The sequence below is a fragment of the Neomonachus schauinslandi genome, chromosome 5, assembly GCF_002201575.2.
Source record: "Neomonachus schauinslandi chromosome 5, ASM220157v2, whole genome shotgun sequence".
NCBI lineage: Eukaryota > Metazoa > Chordata > Mammalia > Carnivora > Phocidae > Neomonachus > Neomonachus schauinslandi.
In genome coordinates this window covers 63,020,869-63,038,289 of record NC_058407.1, presented here as the reverse complement: position 1 = coordinate 63,038,289, position 17,421 = coordinate 63,020,869, and the positions used below count along the sequence as shown (strand labels likewise).

Here is a 17,421-nt window from a genome sequence, read left to right as displayed (position 1 = left end):
TATTATATATTTAAACATTTTGGCTTACTTAACATTGGAAAAAACTAGATCTCAATGCCATTTTAATTTGCATTTCTTTACCAGGAGGCTGATGATTTTCCTGTTAATTTTATTTTTTGTTTTGTGAAATGCCTGTATAGGGCCCCCTTCCAAACATAATAATTATGCTCTCAAGGTGTTATGTTACCATCGGTAATACAGGATAACCAACCTTGACAGAGGACACTGCCACCCACCCATGGCAGCCCTCAAGCCCCAGATGACCTCAGAGCCAAAACTTCCCTCGTCATCCCACAAGGGGACCCCTGGGCTGTCACAAATATAGTTCCTTTTAATTTGTGCCACTCTTCCTCTAAAAGCATCGGCTTTGAGGCCAAAAGGTATTGCTACTAATGAGTACTTCCTAGGGAACCTCACACACACGGAATGCTGCTTACCTGGGCCTATTTCCAAATCATCCAGAGAATAGCTGTTTTCAGAGATCCTCCTTCCACCTGCACTCCGACTTTGGGATCGAAGAATCTGTTGGGGAAAACAAAACCCAGCCATAAGCTTTACAAAGAAGGTGGGAAATCCTGATGAATGTTCAGAGAAGAGGCCTGCAAATCTCCTTTATGAATAAAATCCATAAGAGATTAGATTTTGTATTAGTTTTTACATTCCACAGAATGTGTTTTTAGCATTATAAATATGAAGCACTACATATTCACAGGTGCCCAGGCAGAAATAAGTAACTCTATAGAGGTAATTCTCTCTGGTAATAATCACTGCCTAACGGGCTTAACCAGAGAACTAAGAACTTTAACCAGCCATGGAGGGGAATCCTCATGTCCCAGACAACAGGGACATGTCTCCCTGAACGTCAAGTCCAGATGACAGTATCTGCTGTTTGTTTCCCTTTTCCCTCCCACTTCATCCCCGCTGTTACGGCCTTGGTTCACATCTTTATCTTTTCCCTGGACTGTTGTATTACATTTCTAATTGCTTCCTCTCTACCTTCCAATCAAGTCTCTATGATGCTGCCATTATCCCACGTCATGTAATTATTCCCCAATATAAAGCTATATTACTCTCTTGTTCAAAATGCTTGAAAAATTCCTATAATCATTCCCCGAACTAAATCTAAAGTGCTTAGCATGTTATGGAAGACCAGTTCTACATCTAGTCCCTACCACCCCTCCCTGAGTATTCCCTTCCTCATCCCTTACCTTCCAGGAAAAGCAAACTGCTGGGAGGTCCATGAGCTTGTAAATGAGTTCCCTTCCCCCATCCCCCTTTCATCCTTCTATTTGTTCTTTCAAGACTCAGTGAAGGCTGAGCAACATTCTCTCTGCGAAGTCCACCTTAGCTCTCCTATATAAATCTAAGTAGTCCTTCCTCTGTTTCCAAGGTACCTGGTCACACTTACACTACAATGCTTACTGTGTGTCCCTCTACTGAACTGGAAGCCTGCTGAGGGCAGGGACCATGTTTTTGTTTTTTAAATAGAAACATGGATGGTACAGATTTTTTGAATAAATTATTCTGTGAGTCCTGTAAACTACTACATTTATATCTCTCATATCTAGGGTAGATCTCTAATTAAAGTTATAAATTATAATTTTTAAGACTGGAAAAGTAACTTAAGAGAAGGTCATTTAGTGTCACAGAATGTTCCCAGACAATAGTACACAGAGAGTATGTCATGTTTATTCAGCTTGTAATGAGAGCCTTCAACCAGAGCTTATCATTCAAATCTCAATTTATTTCCAAATAACTTGAAGTGGGAAAGATATCTGAAATCCAGTAGGACAGAAGAGTAAAACACTTAGCACCCTTCTGAAATCAACATTAGTAAATAGTTATTAAACCTTTAAGTTCAATGGACTAATCAACTCAACAGTAAAGTTTAAGACTGAACTTTTTCAAGTCTTCCCCCACCCCCACTGGAGAGAGAAAACATGCCACTTCAGAAATCAGAGCCAAGGCCTGGTTTGTTTGTACCATACCAACGACAACAGTTTCTTGCAAATTCAATATACATTTCAAATAATTTATCTCCAGTCAGCTTTGCTAATTACATTATTAACTGATAAAAAAATAAAATAAGCTGTAGCAACTCTAACCTTGCCACATTATGCTCAAGTCAGCTGCACCAACATCAACCACATCCACATGACTCACATGATGCAACAAAGTCTTGCTCTGAGAGCAGCCCCCCATCTAGAAATGAAGATCACCAGCCAAAACAAAAAGATAAATTTGACAGGACACCCTCCCCATCCACATTTTTTTATTTTCAAAACATTTTTCATTTGCAGATAATTAAAGTAAAGGAAATTCCAAAGACTTACTCCAAATGCTGCTTGACTGTAAGATGATTACTATAAAAATTAGAATTTTCTGGGCTCAAAAAAGGGAGAAAGCCTGGAAATATTTTTATTTTTATTTTTTTTGGTAACCAAAGGAGAACGGGTTCTGCATCCTTCATAATGAAGCAATATTTCAAATATTTACATTCTGTTAAAGGTAAAGTTCAGGTACGATTCCAAGAGTATGCATTACGTGTCACAACCTGCAGATAGCTCGGTTTTCTGTCTGTACTTGTAGTCAAATCCCTCTCTGTCTCATGCAGAGTCCCTGCACTGGCATTACTGGGAGCAAGCCCATTTAGAACCAGAATATATGCCTTGCTAGGGCAGGGACTTACTTTGGTTTTTGTTTTTTTGTTTTTTTTTAAGATTTTTATTTATTTATTTGACAGAGAGAGACACAGCGAGAGAGGGAACACAAGCAGGGGGGGTGGGAGAGGGAGAAGCAGGCTCCCCACTGAGCAGGGAGCCCGGGGCTCGATCCCAGGACCCTGGGATCATGATCTGAGCCAGAGGCAGACGCTTAATGACTGAGCTACCCAGGCGCCCCTTACTTTGGTTTTAGATGCATAAAATTCTCCATCTTTGCTAGCTTTCAATTTAAACCTTCAGGTTAAATAAAGTTAAGAACCTTTTCTTTTTTAAAGCCTTCTGGTACATGAGGGTATCAGGACTCCAAATTCTTTTCTTCCAAGTACTAAAAAAGTGAATGTGCAAAGCCATTTGGTCTTCAAGAAAAATAGAAATGTCTCTGGAAATCAAAGTTATACTGACACTGGTTCTGAAGAAGAACACAGCTCTGAGATGGGAGAGCTTTTAATGAGATCCCAGATGAAGCACTAAGCATTTCTTTCAATACTGGTTCACCTCCAAATCACTCAAATATTAAGAATAACAAGAACTCAAATGCATTTACAATGAATTTTGTGATCCTCATTTTACCACTGAGGATTACCATCCTCAGTGGTAATCTGAGGTACAGGAAGAAGGAGGAGTTTCCTCTAATATTTCTCAAGGAAGTAGAAGAACACAAAAAGAAAAAAAAAACAGGAATTCTTATACTGAAATACTCTTCTGTAACACATTTTTATCACATTTCAGCCCTGTTTACTCAGATGCCTGAGGGAGCCTGTTAAGAGAAAAGACAAGACACTTCAAGACTTTCTGGAATTTCCTAAGACTTGGCCTCACCCCACCCCACAAGTGCTCCCTCCTGTCAGCTGACTGTAGTAACTCTCATTAGTGGGACGGCCCCTTGAAATACTCTCCGAGAATCCATAAACTAAATGCATCAACACATACCAATAAGAGAAAAAGAGTTTAGAGCTTTTAGCCAGTAGTCTGTAGAATTTCTTTCCTCTGCAAAATTATCTTTTCTTTTTTTTTTTAAAGATTTTATTTATTTATTTATTTGAGAGAGAGAGAGAAAGCAGAAGGGGGGGACAGGCACAGGGAGAGGAAGAGCAGGGAGCCAGATGCAGGGCTCAATCCCAGGACCCTGAGATCATGACCTGAGCCAAAGGCAGACTGTTAACCAACTGAGCCACCCAGGAGCCCCTCTGGAGAATTTTCTTAAAGGAATAAAGTAAGTGAGGTCCCAATTATCAAGTAAAAAGCAGGATTTCCTGTCCCCCCCTAATTTTTAGGAAAAATTCTGTCTAAAAGTTGATTCCCAATACCTTAATTTACCTCATACCTCTCTCAGCCACTTTCTTCAACCTTTGAACTTTGACCTTCCTTCTGACTCTCATCCCTCCAAAGTCAAGGGTAGAGGATGACCTTTAGGGAAAATGGGACTTTGCTGAACTGTGCATATGGCGTAGATAAAACCTAGCCTTAATTTCTCAAAGTACTGAGAGACAACATTTCCTTCTACAGGTAGAAGAAAACAGAAAAAAACGGAGCTCTTTTTTTTTTTTTTTAAAGATTTTATTTATTTATTTGAGAGAGAGAGAATGAGAGAGAGCGAGTACATGAGAGGGGGGAGGGTCGGAGGGAGAAGCAGACTCCCCGCTGAGCAGGGAGCCTGATGCGGGACTCGATCCCGGGACTCCAGGATCATGACCTGAGCCGAAGGCAGTCGCTTAACCAACTGAGCCACCCAGGCGCCCAAAAACGGAGCTCTTTTAAGTAAAATAATACATATAGAAGGAGTTCTTTATATCCAGATTGTGGGATTTCTTTATATTTTCTGTATTTCTAAGCATTCTACAAAAATTATGTGTTACACTTAAAATTAGGAAAAAAAGAAAAGAAAGGATGGGGCGCCTGGGTGGCTCAGTCAGTTAAGTGTCTGCCTTCGGCTCAGGTCATGATCTTAGGATGCTGGGATCCAGTCCCATCGGGCTCCCTGCTCAGCAAGGAGTCAGCCTCTCCCTCTGCCCCTCCCCCTGCTTGTGCTCTCTTATAAAAAATCTTAAAAAAAACGGAGAGGCAACGGGCGCCTGGGTGGCTCAGTTGGTTGGGCGACTGCCTTCGGCTCAGGTCATAATCCTGGAGTCCCTGGATCGAGTCCCGCATCGGGCTCCCTGCTCGGCAGGGAGTCTGCTTCTCCCTCTGACCCTCCCCGCTCTCATGTGCTCTCTCTCATTCTGTCTCAAATAAATAAATAAAATCTTTAAAAAAAAAAAAAGGAGAAGCAATACATCATATTTATTAATACAAATAGATAAAAATGATAAAAACCAAATGCTGAGAAGGTGCTGGAGAATTAAATATGTCCTTAGATTGCGCTAGTGTTATAAAGTAGTATAATTTTTGAGAACCAGCTGAAAATATATAAGAACATGGTTTTTTTTTTTTTTTAAGTTTTTTTATGTATTCACTTGAGAGAGAGACAGGGAGAGAGAGGGAGAGCAAGAGCAGGGGGGGAGGGGCAGAGGGAGAGGGAGAAGCTGACTCTATGCTGAGCAGGGAACCCGATGTGGGGCTTGATCCCAGGACTCTGGGATCATGACCTGAGCCCAAGGCAGACATTTAACAGACTGAGCCACCCAGGCGCCCCAAGAAGAATGTTTAATGAATTATGGCTTTTGATCATGAGAACATCACTTCAGTAATATTGCCCTTCCCCCAAAATAACTAAAAACAAAATGTTTCTGCCAAGATGCTTAGAGCTTTTTATTAGACTAGAAAAATATCTAATTATTGGGGCATGATTAAACTATAATGAAATACTACATTGCCATAAAAGGATAACCACATGAACTAGGAAAATACATAGAAAGGTCTATATAAAAAAGACCAAACAAAAGATAAGGCACACAAAAACAGTGAGCACACAGGGACGAAAACTATGTAAAAACTAATTATGCAATGATAGGATATCATTGTGCACAGTTGTTTCATTCTTTTTTCCTGGTGAAAGTTACTGGTTTTTCCTGGTTTACTTGGCTTTTTCTTTTCTTTTCTGGTTTACTGTGTATGGCAGGGGAGGGAGGAGGGACAAGCTTCTAACTCAAGAGTTTTAGTACAAATCTCTTGCATTCCAATGTATTTCTTCTCTTCACTGCGCTGATGCTTTTAATTCAGTTACAAGACTATAAAATGGGGAAGAGGGAAGATAGAGAGCTAAAGTCTTTGAGAATACAAAAGCTGATATGTTTAAAATTTTTCCCAGTTTCTTTAGATTTCAGATAAGGAAGGCCATGGCCAGTTGTTTTTACCTAATACACAGTTATTACAATATTAATGAAGACACTGTTACATGGTAGAGACAGTGTACTAAACAATTTCAGTCCTTGTTCTGATATTAATTAGCCAATCACATTGGGCATGTCAGTTAACTTCTCTGACCTCAGTTGTTTCCACCTGTAAATTAGGGATTTTATTTATTTATTTATTTTTAAGATTTTGTTTATTTGACAGAGAGAGACACAGCGAGAGAGGGAACACAGGCAGGGGGAGTGGGAGAGGGAGAAGCAGGCTTCCCGCCAAGCAGGGAGCCCAATGCGGGGCTCGATCCCAGGACCCCGGGATCATGACCTGAGCCGAAGGCAGACGCTTAACGACTGAGCCACCCAGGCACCCCTAAATTAGGGATTTTAATATCCTGAGAGCAGTGAGCTGGATTAAATAACCTTACAGTCCTGTACAGTTTTTAGATTTATGTCAAAGATATTGATAGGGATTTTTCACTCATTGTAACTGATGAGTTAGAAGACTAGAGAAAATGACTAATATATTCATCTGGATATACACACCTATGTTGTCTAATCCAGGAGTGAGTCTGATTCCAGAAAGATAAAGGCAGTCATATTTGAGGGGTAAGTGAAGTCTTTCTGGCCACTCCAAACTCTAATGGAGCCAAACTTGCTTACAGAACGTTCCAGTCATCTGACATTCCTTTTTTCTTTCTTTCTTTCAGATTTTATTTATTTGAGAGAGAGAGAGAATGAGTGGTGGGGAGCAGCAGAGGGAGAGAGAGAGAAGCAGAAGCCCAATGTGGGGCTCAATCCCAGGACCCAGAGATCATGACCTGAGCCCAAGGCAGAGGCTTAACCAACTAAGCCACCCAGGCGCCACTCTGACATTTCTTTTTAACATGTTTTTGTTTTGGTTTTGTTTTTAACTTTACAACATGTTTTACTGTAATGCAACTGGCTAAAAACCAGTAAGTAGTTAAGTTGGCCTGAAAGTAAACAGAAGAGACATGACTGGTCTCCAGTTGGTACATCAAGAGCAGCCATTTAGGGCAACAAACAGTGAGAAATATCAGAATTCCCTGACCCGCATCTCTACACCTGGATCCATTATTACCTTACCATTAAAGACAAAAGAATTACTAATTAAGGGTAAATAAAACTTAATTTACACTGGTATGACGTCTTTACCAGAAATGATCTGCTAGAGAGAGTCAGTCAAAATAACACTGACAGAGTGTACTTATATTTTGAAATTATAGAAGAAGCTATAAATCATGGATGAATATAACAAATCATCAAAAAAAATTACTTTTAGGGGCCCCTGGGTGGCTCAGTCGTTAAGCGTCTGCCTTTGGCTCAGGTCATGATCCCAGGGTCCTGGGATAGAGCCCCGCATAGGGCTCCCTGCTCCGCGGGAAGCCTGCTTCTCCCTCTCCCACTCCCCCTGCTTGTGTTCCCTCTCTCACTGTGTCTCTCTGTCAAAAAAAATAAAATCTTAAAAAAAAAAAAAAACTTTTAGCAGGATATATGAGAAAGATGGCATTGATAGAAAAATCAAAGATAATTATTGTGTTTATTTAACAAAACCAGTTACTGTATCCATATTTAAAGCTCTAGTAATGTATCTATTGGATGTTTAATGTTGGGTCAATTTAAGATTTATGATTTGCTGATAAGCAAACTAAAGATATACTCGCCTACATTAAGATGACTATATTAGGGGTGCCTGGGTGGCTCAGTCAGTCGAGCATCTGACTTTGGCTCAGGTGTGATCTCAGAGTCCTGGGACAAGCCCCACATCCCACGAGTCCCACATCCCAGAGCCCCACATCCCACATCGGGCTCCCTGCTCAGCGGGGAGTCTGCTTCTCCCTCTGCCCCTCCTCATACCCCACCCCCTGCTTGTGCTTTCTCTCTCTCTCTCTCAAAAAAAAAAAAAAAAGACTACATTAGACCCTACAGTGATGTTGACAGTTATTCAAGTCCCTTTCCGCCCTAAGTCCATCTTAAAATTATGGCTTAAAAATATGCAATTAATACCAATTATGAACATCCTCGGAATTTTATTCTTCTTGGAATATAATTTCAAATGACTTACTTAAGACATTAAGGAAGCAGAAGAAAAATGTTATTAAGATACATTAAGTGTATAAGAGAGGATATGTAGTTGTTAACCAAGGAAGGAGAAAATAAAATGTCATGGATAATTTTATAACAATGTACAGATTCCCTATGGACACCTACCCATTCTTCAAGAAGGCAAATATAAATTGTCTCCTTGATGTAGATTACAGATTGGTTGGCTATGGATAAAATATCTAATGAACACAGATCAGACTTCAGCTTGGTTGCCTTATTTTCTCCAGGGCTTACTCCAGGACAGCAACACGTAAACACTGTTCTGTATGAGTTACAGAAAGCTAAACAAAATACCAAATGTCACTTCCAGGAAGTTACACAAAGACAAACCACAAAAATTTTGGACTGTTTGAAGAAGGATGGTTTTAGTCTCATATTAACAAGTGCGGCTTTTGTTGGTGTTTTGGTGCTAGCGACTCATATAATGATCCTGGTGACAAGAGGAACAGAAATTCTAAGGGAAGTTTAAGGGCTTAGAAGTCTAAGGGAAGAAAAGTAGCAAACAAGTGAAAAGGGGGCTGGGACAAGGGAAACTTCCATTTTTATTTTAGATACTTCTATTTTAGCTGAGTGTACTGTTTTGCCTTTGTAATATAAGACAAGTTAATACAATTAAAATATGACTAACTGGAAGCATTAAAATATACCATGAATAATGGGGGGAAAAGGAGAAAGAAAAAAATTTCTAAATAGTTTAATTCTTTTCACTTATGGACAAACTTATTATTTTCTCATTGCGACTTCCCATCCATGGTTAGTCTCCAAAGAATGAGCAAATGAGTGAGCTTATGTGTTTTAGGAAACAGTGATTTTTGGTGAGGAGGTACTCTCTCCTCTACTCTATCAAACTCCTCTCCTAGAAATTGGAAACATTTCATGGAAAAAGTACTCCAGGGGTGCCTGGGTGGCTCAGTCGTTAAGCGTCTGCCTTCAGCTCAGGTCGTGGTCCCAGGGTCCTGGGATGGAGCCGCGCATCGGGCTCCCTGCTCGGCGGGAAGCCTGCTTCTCCCTCTTGCACTCCCCCTGCTTGTGTTCCCTCTCTCGCTGTCTCTCTCTGTCAAATAAATAAAATCTTAAAAAAAAAAAAAGTACTCCACATCTGTATCAAAGTATCAACGGATATCCACAGTCTAGCCTTATTTTCTTGCATTACACCTAAGTTGTTCAATCTTGACCCACCAGAAGACAATAATTGAAATAGGTTATGAAGGCAGAAATATGTCACCCAAATATTCGGTCTTTATTCTCCTCTCCAAGGATTTGTGTGAACCAAATATGCTAGGAACAAAAGAGAAAGAAGTGGGACTGAATGAGCCTGTCACATGCTCCTTATATGCTCCTGGTCATTCCAGGGCATAAAAGAGGTACTTAATTTTTTGAATAACCACATCCTGGTTTTAAAGATTATGGATTCAAATGTCAACATGATGATAACTGAATGTTGGTTATGACTAATCAGCTATCTTTTTCATAAAAGGATATCCAGAATAGTTACCTCAGCTACCTAAATTCCAGATCAACATATACACGAAGTTAGGATTGCTAGACCACCTCAGTATATGCCACTTGGGGCAGGGGGGGGAAATGTTTCTTTTTCCTGGTAATGATGGTAGGTTGTATTAATCCACCCACTGCTCATTTGCTCACAGGAACTAGAGCCATCATGTTCAACTAAACTATCTGATCTGAATAATGTACCTATTCACTAAAGGTAGAGAGTAAGTGAGGAAGAGCATTTAATCAATTCTTACTATTTATAAACTATTTGAACTCAGCTTTGTTTCTTCCTTTTATTAAGTAAGCACTAAGAGCTAAGTCCTTCTACTAACCATTGGGGAAGAAAAACATCACTGTGAAAGAAATTACAGACTTCAGGAATATACAAATTTTTTTAAAAAGATTTTACTTATTTTTTAGAGTTAGAGAATGGGGCTGGGGGGCTGGGAGGGGAGGAAGAGCAGAGTGGAAAGCAGAACCCCGCCCCCTGCCCCAGCACAGAGCCCAATAGGGGGCTCAATCCCACAACCCTGAGATCATGACCCGAGCCCAAAGCAAGAGTTGGACGCTAAACCGACTGAACTACCCAGGTGCCCCAGGAGTATACAAATTTACACATGATTATTAAGGGAAGCATGATATAAATGCCCAAACGGAAGTAAAAAGAAAATTCTATAGGTAGAGGAGAGTGAGAAGGGTTAATTTATCTGAGAGAAGCTGAGGTAAGGTCTCACAGTTTTGACAGACCTTTGGGAGAAAAATTTCATAAGACAGTAACTGGGGATAGGTATGAATGATTTAGAGAGTAAGGAGTGATCCAGGGTTTAAGTATAAGACTGGCTCTGAGATTGAAAGGTAGGTTGAGCTCAGACTGTGGAAGACCCAATATTGAATATGGATTAATTCTGAGGCATCAAATTTTCTTAAAGATTTATTTATTTATTTATTTATTTGAGAGAGAGAGAGAGAGAGAGAGAGAGAATGAGTGGGAGGGGCAGAGGGAGAGAGAATCTTAAGCAGATTCTGCACTGAGCATGGAGCCCTACATGGGGCTCTCTCTCATGACCCCAGATCAGGACCTGAACAGAAATCAAGAGTCAGATGCACTTAACTGACTGCCTGGGTGGTGCCCTGGGTCATCAAAAGTTTCTGAGTAAACTAATTTACAACTCTATTTAGAAAAATAAATAGCAACAGTGTAGGGGATGCATGGGAAGAAAGAAAAGAGGCTGATGGGGGAGGTCATAGCAATACTATGGGACCAGACAGAATGGCCCATACTTGAGAGATGTGTAGAGGGCAGGCTGGCTTGCTTATTTATTTATTTATTTATTTAAAGATTTTATTTATTTATTTGAGAGACAGAGAGAATACAAGTGGGGGAAGAGGGAGAAGCACTCCCTACTGAGTGGGGAGCCCGATATGGGGCTTGATCCCAGGACCCTGGGACCAGGACCTGAGCTGAAGGCAGATACCCAACTGATACTGAGCCACTCAGGCGTCCTGAGGGTAGGCTTATTTAGATGGCTTAGTAAGTGACTGACTGGGAAGAGGAGGCAGGCAGAAGGAAGAACTGATTCCAAGTTTTACAGACAAGAAGATTTGGTGCATGGTAATGCATGAAGGGAACTGGGGTAAAGCAGGTTTTTGGTTGGAAAGACAATGGATTCTTTTTTAGCCTTCTTGAATGTGAGTGCCTAAGGGATATTCAAAGAGAGATGTCTGATCTGGCAGGCAACCAGAAATATGAGGCTGAAGCTTGGGTTAAGAACTGAGAATTAAAATCTAGTTTGGGGGTTCACCTCTTAGAGTCATGGAAAGAGGTGAGATTTCATAAGGAGAGAGAGAAAAACAGGAGGGCAGAGATCAGGAAGAAAAGTGGACAAGAACAGAACCATCTCAGGCAAAAGGGAGCAAGAGAGACTAACAAAAGTGGAACTCAAGCCAATTAACTTTGTCTCCTGTAAATAACTGAGAAAAAGATTTAAGAGGACAGAGCATTAGAGCATTATTTCCATTATCTATGTGCTCCCTGACCCTGCCCAGCTAGTTAGTTGAGATTCGGTCCAGTTCTCTAAAATTTAGTTACGGAACCAAAGATTCACACAATTTGTACCTACTATATTTGCTTGTCTTACGGAGGTACTAATTTGTTAGCTCTGAAGGGTACACTCTTTCTTGTAGACTCTTGCTCCTAAAGCGATTTCTAGTGTCCCTACCATATTTCTCAGAGCTTCCTTCCAAAGATCCAATTATGTAACTTCCCGATTAAAGCGTTATCCATGTTAAAGCTGAAATTATGTTAACGATAACTGTAACGTAATTTCAAACTAATTTTGTTATTCCTTAAGCTAAAGTAGACAAAACTTTTAATATTTTTTGAAAATATTAGACAAAACTTTTTTAAAGTAAACTATTCATGTTTCTAACATGGATAAAGGATGGTTATTTAGAAACAGCTATAAAACCAAGGGCAGTTCTGTTTTACCAAGCAGTCCATTAAGTGACAAATGACTATTTAATCAGGAAGTTTTAAAGGGCACCTAAAAAAGCCCAGGTCAATCTTAGACACCCCCCCCCCACCCCCCCATCTTCCTATACCATTAACAATCAGGCTGCCTGCCCTGTGCTATTAGAGATCTAGAAGGATCTTTCTTTATATGAGGAGTCTTTCTCTACTCTGACCAGCCACAAAGTGATAGGCTTGTTCTGACCCATCTCTCGCCAGACATTTATGAGAAAAAAGTCTCTCACCAGATCCTTACACATAATCAGCATTTTTGTTTGCTGCAATCCCAGTCATTTCCTACCTTAGGCCAGTTTCGACATGCACCAGGCTTTTGCACTGAATCGACATTGTGTGTGCTGGCATGACATCAGCCGTCCCGCCCCTAACAGGGTCTCTGAGGAGGAGGCTTACAATGGTGCTTTGAGTCACAACAAAACCCCTTCCTCTCTATTTAGGATTTCTGACATTTTTTCCCGTCCACTTAAAATTCTTCTTCCCATTTCAATTAAAAAAAAAACCTAAAAAAATTTTTTTATTAAGACCATAAAGGATAAAGAGGAAGCTGGCAGGCCTAGAGGACTAAAAATTGAGAGGGATGAGAGTTTTAAGGAAAGTCATAAAACTGCTTTGTGGTTACATCTTTTGCCAACTGGTTTCAGTGTTAAAATAGAGCTAAAACTCATGCACAGGAAAGGGTTCTAGGTTTGCAAACCTTTACAAATTCTTACTATATCCTCGAAATAGATGATCCTTTAAACACCCAAGAACTTTTCTAGGCTGGAAAGTTCCAGCCACTGCAAGTTACGGAAAGAGATAAACTAAGTCACGTCAAACATAACTGAAGATTATAGGACGAGTTATCAAATTTTTCTCTCAGAAAGAAGGTCTTATACCATTACTTCACACATGCAGGGATTTGGGCCAAATACTTAGCTTAAAAAATTTCAGCTTTCCCATCTAGATGGAATCTAGAGAAAATGATGGCTTTGCTTCCTGTCAGATCTGTTTATTTCATTATAATGACTGTTGTAACAAACCATCCCCATGTACAAAGCCAGATACGCAGGAAAGTATGAGAAAACTGGAAAAATTTACCAGTTCTGCCGCCCCTGGATTGTGTTATAAGTCACCAGCATATGTAACTCATTTTCTAGTTAAGTAATTCCCTCTGGGTACCCGGTCTGCAATCCACACGAAGGATCAAATTTCATTAGCAGTTGTAGGAAAATGCAACCCTGAGCATTTGCAAGTCAAAACTCCTGAAGGCTACAGCTAATCTGGCTATCCTCACTGATTTTTCCTGGGAGAGGATTTTAGCTGATAGAAAACATTTGTTGGACGGCACAGATGAGGAAGTGGAGAAGAGAAGGAGTCAGCTAGCAAAGAGACAACTAAGCCTCAGTCTTAATGTTAAACTCTGGCCTTAATACTCAGCCTGCAGCTGTGTCCAAGCAGAGAGAGATTCAGCAGTAATCCCACCCCCCAAAGCTACAAATGACAAAAGGCACAGGAAGACAAATTAAAAGGGCAAGCGCATAAAAACACAAAATCTAATCGGCACCAAACTCTTCATTTCTAGATATTAACCTGAATCCCAGTGTGTGCTTGATTTCACGTGAAACTGGGTCACAGATCCGCAAAATCTTAGCATCTGTGTAAATAATTCGAGACTTCTTGTTAATTCACTTAATTTTGAATCAAAAGACATACTGGCCACCACTCAAACTGTCTAGATCAGAAAAACAGCTTTGTTTAGTCACTTGAATCAGCTTTCTCAAGCCTGCCACCGGCCCAGTCCTTACCTTGGTTTGAGTTGGTTCACCTTTCTCAAACATCATCTTAAGCCTGTTCAGCGGAACATTGTATTTCTCTATTTTGTTTGTGGCTTCTGTGTTTTCACTGATTTCAGGTTTTCCTACTTCGTGCCTGGATTCTCCTAGACAATTTTCCATTTTTTTACTTTCTTTCGAGTGGTCTTTAAGACGCTCACTGCCCTCAATGAGGAGATTCGGCCACTGAGTAAGGGCTTCAGAAGGTGATCCGAGTCTAGGTCTGGGGTGGACTCTTTCTTCCTGGTCAGCTTCGGCCTCAGGGACAGAGCTTCTAGCCACTTCACCGGCAGGATGGTTGCCTCCGTGTCTGACCTCAGCGCTGCCGTTTCGCAGGGAGTCTGTGTGAGACTCTGTTCCCAGGGCTGGGTTCTCCCACTTCTTCTTTAACACAGTCAGGATACCCCTCCTGCAGTGCTGGGGGAGATTTTCAGTGTTCTAGAAGAGCAAGAAGTAAGTGCCAGTTATAACTTGCCTGCTGAAACATTCAAACATGTTGTTCTTTGTAAAATGAAAGTTAAAACTCTAAGCTGCTCCTGGTCCACGGGCGTTTCAGACAGCTGTGAACAGTTACAGCCCTGCCACATGGAGAAAGCATCCACCAGGGGAGAGGGGAAGAGAGAAAAAGTCAGGAGCTGAAGCAGGAAGTGATAAAACAGGATAGCCTTATAAGGACAAAATGAGGAGAAAAGAGAGCCCAGATCTAATGATAGTTACATTGGAGACAAGGGATTTTTATCCAAAGATTAATAAGGAAAACAAGAAAGAGGAAGCAAAATACTAGGTACTTTAAACACCGCAAAATATGCATTAATACAAGTTCATCATTACATACCACAAAATTACATGGGGAATCCTGCTGGGGTTTTTTTTCTTTTAAATACGACAAAGACATAGTATAGCTGAAACTATACAATACCATAATTGTGGATAGTATCATCAAGGATTGAAAGTATTTGTAGAAATTTAGAGAACTCACCAGACTTTTACATGCATTTGCATAAATGATATCTCATCATACCTGCCATAATCTACATGCATATGAACAAATTTTATTTTTACATAAGAACCTAATCCTCTTTTTTTCTTCTGCTCTTCTCTACACACGTTTGTCCATGTGTAAATTCTCAGTTATCAGAAAATTTACTATTTCACAGATCCTCTGGTAGAAAAATATCCCGGCTTCATATGAAAACACTACCACCGACTTTCTTGATTGAAGGACACACATTTACACATCTAAGAGAGGTCATTTTCACCTGGGTCAAAACAGAATTAATTTATACATATATGATTGCAAACAACCTGGAACCTGCCACTACTGTTCTACAATAACAGAGGAAACATGCTTGATGAAGTAAAATTCAATGTCCCATACTCTGAAAGCGTTCCTATAAATAAGCTGAGCAGCACCAACTCCCAACAAGCCACAAACTCCAATACCTTCGAGCCCTCCGTTCCTGTGGTCTGTGACTCACCCGTCTTTCAACTAAGAAAGAAAGGACAAACCACCTAGGACTGAAAGACTTCCGGGAATTAGACAGGATTAGCAGCTATATTGGGAATTAAGTCTCTCACCCTATTACTCTTCTGAATACATAGCACCAAGGTCTGGAAAAAAAAAACTTACAGAGGACAACTGCTTGATTTTAGTGTTTAAATCTTTACTGACAAGACGATTCACTGGTGGAAGAATGAATGGATCAGAGATACAAGAAGCATGAAAAGTTTTCTTGCTGGAAAAGAAGAATTAAACTGCTCTGGACACTGGTGCCGCCTTATTGCTGGCAGCATGCTTTGCTGGATGCTACCTCCTGCCACACAATGGATGAGTCATCTGGGTCTCCAACTGCACCTGCCCTGCCCTTGCCCAGCCTAAACAGGAGCCCTGACACTCTAAGTGGCATTTTGCCTTGGTAACTGGACACTACTTTTCTCAGTAATTGTGTGATCGAAGTATATTGACATGGAAAGATGCTCATAAGATACTTTTGAGGGGAAAAAAGCAAACTTTAAGACCACAGGGATGCCTGGGTGGCTCAGCTGGTGAAGCGTCTGCCTTCGGCTCGGGCCATGATCCCGGAGTCCTGGGATGGAGGCCCGCATCGCCATCGGGTTCCCTGCTCAGCAGGGGGCCTGCTTCTCTCTCTGCTGCCACTCCCCCTGCTTGTGTTCTCTCTCTCTCTGACAAATAAATAAAATCTTAAAAAAAAATTTTAAGACCACATAATCCCATCTTATAATACAAATGTATAATTATAAACACAGAAAAGTAGTCTGGAAGAAAAGACATCAGGATGTTAACGTTACCTTTGGATCATGGATTATGGGCATCTACATTTTTTTTTCTTCCTTTTTACAATAAATGTGTATACATTATGTAACACAAATGAATAAAAAATAGAACTATACATCATCTTCCTATCACAAAAATCTATAGAATATTAAAACGTTCTGATGTTACTATAAGCAGCTGGAAAATGATCATTTCTACTTTACTTGTGATGACCAGGAAGAGAGGGATCTGTGGAATGGAGTACCGGCAGTGACCCAAAAAGGGCCTGGGTGGAGGAAATCCCTTAGGGGGCATTGTAACAAGGAATAAGTGTGCTCTTTTATTAAAAAGAGTTCTTAAGGGTACATGTTCAAAAGTATTTAAGTGGGGACAAAAAGGGCTGTATAGCCTGACAGCATGAAAGGCCCCACACCCTGCAATCACTCCTGGCAGCATCCCCAGGCAATGCCAGGCATGCAGGGCTTTAGGACCCAAGGAGAGAAAAATGGGCAAGAAGCAGTGATTCCAGTCCTTCTGGGGAAGGAAAAGAAGCAAGAAGGGACAGAACCAAAGCAATAGCTAAAAGCAGTCGGGACCGCAAAGTGGCAAGAGTATTATATTGAGATGGCCTGGGTTATCATTGGAGAAGGGATTACAAGCCACTTCTATTTTCTACAATGAACATGTGTTACTAGTCTACTCCAGCCCCACCCAGACAAGTGACCTTGGGCAAGTTTAATTTCTGGAACCTACCATACTCGGCTATTGTGGAGAACAGATGTGCCTATATTAAAGCATGTAGTGTAGTATTTGACATAAATAGGCACCCAGTAAGTGGTGACAATTAATATTAAGTGGGTAGTCCTCCCTACTCCTCCAGCCACACCTCATGATGATCAACCACAGTACCCAGTCATTTCTCAAATCCTGAACTTGGGTTACAGTCTCTTACTGCTCTTTCTATTCTCTCTCTAGTCTCCACTGTTCCAGAGTGGGGGTGTAGGGCACACATAAGGTGAAATTCTAGTTGGTTTTAACTTTTTCCCAAGTATTTTCCTAGAAGAGGCATGGGAAGTCATGGAGGCTGCAAGTTTTCAAGGGCCCCATTGGTTGGTACACGACCACAGCCTCCTCTCTCAAGCGTGACATCCAGCACACTGTTCATTCTTCCCAGCAA

The 17,421-nt window shown here is 40.7% G+C and overlaps 1 protein-coding gene across 4 annotated transcripts in view; it reads right to left on the bottom strand.

The window, feature by feature from the left end:
• The window catches only part of LIMA1 (LIM domain and actin binding 1), an 88,854-nt gene that overhangs the window by 21,711 nt on the left and 49,722 nt on the right, over positions 1–17,421 (bottom strand). For all 4 annotated transcript variants that reach the window (XM_021704812.1, XM_044915424.1, XM_021704813.1 and 1 more), the window contains exons 4-5: positions 13,943–14,407; positions 438–522 (exon numbers count right to left, since the gene is read on the bottom strand). In XM_021704812.1, the coding sequence (XP_021560487.1) occupies positions 438–522; positions 13,943–14,407 (550 nt within the window). The remainder of the gene's footprint in view (positions 1–437; positions 523–13,942; positions 14,408–17,421) is intronic.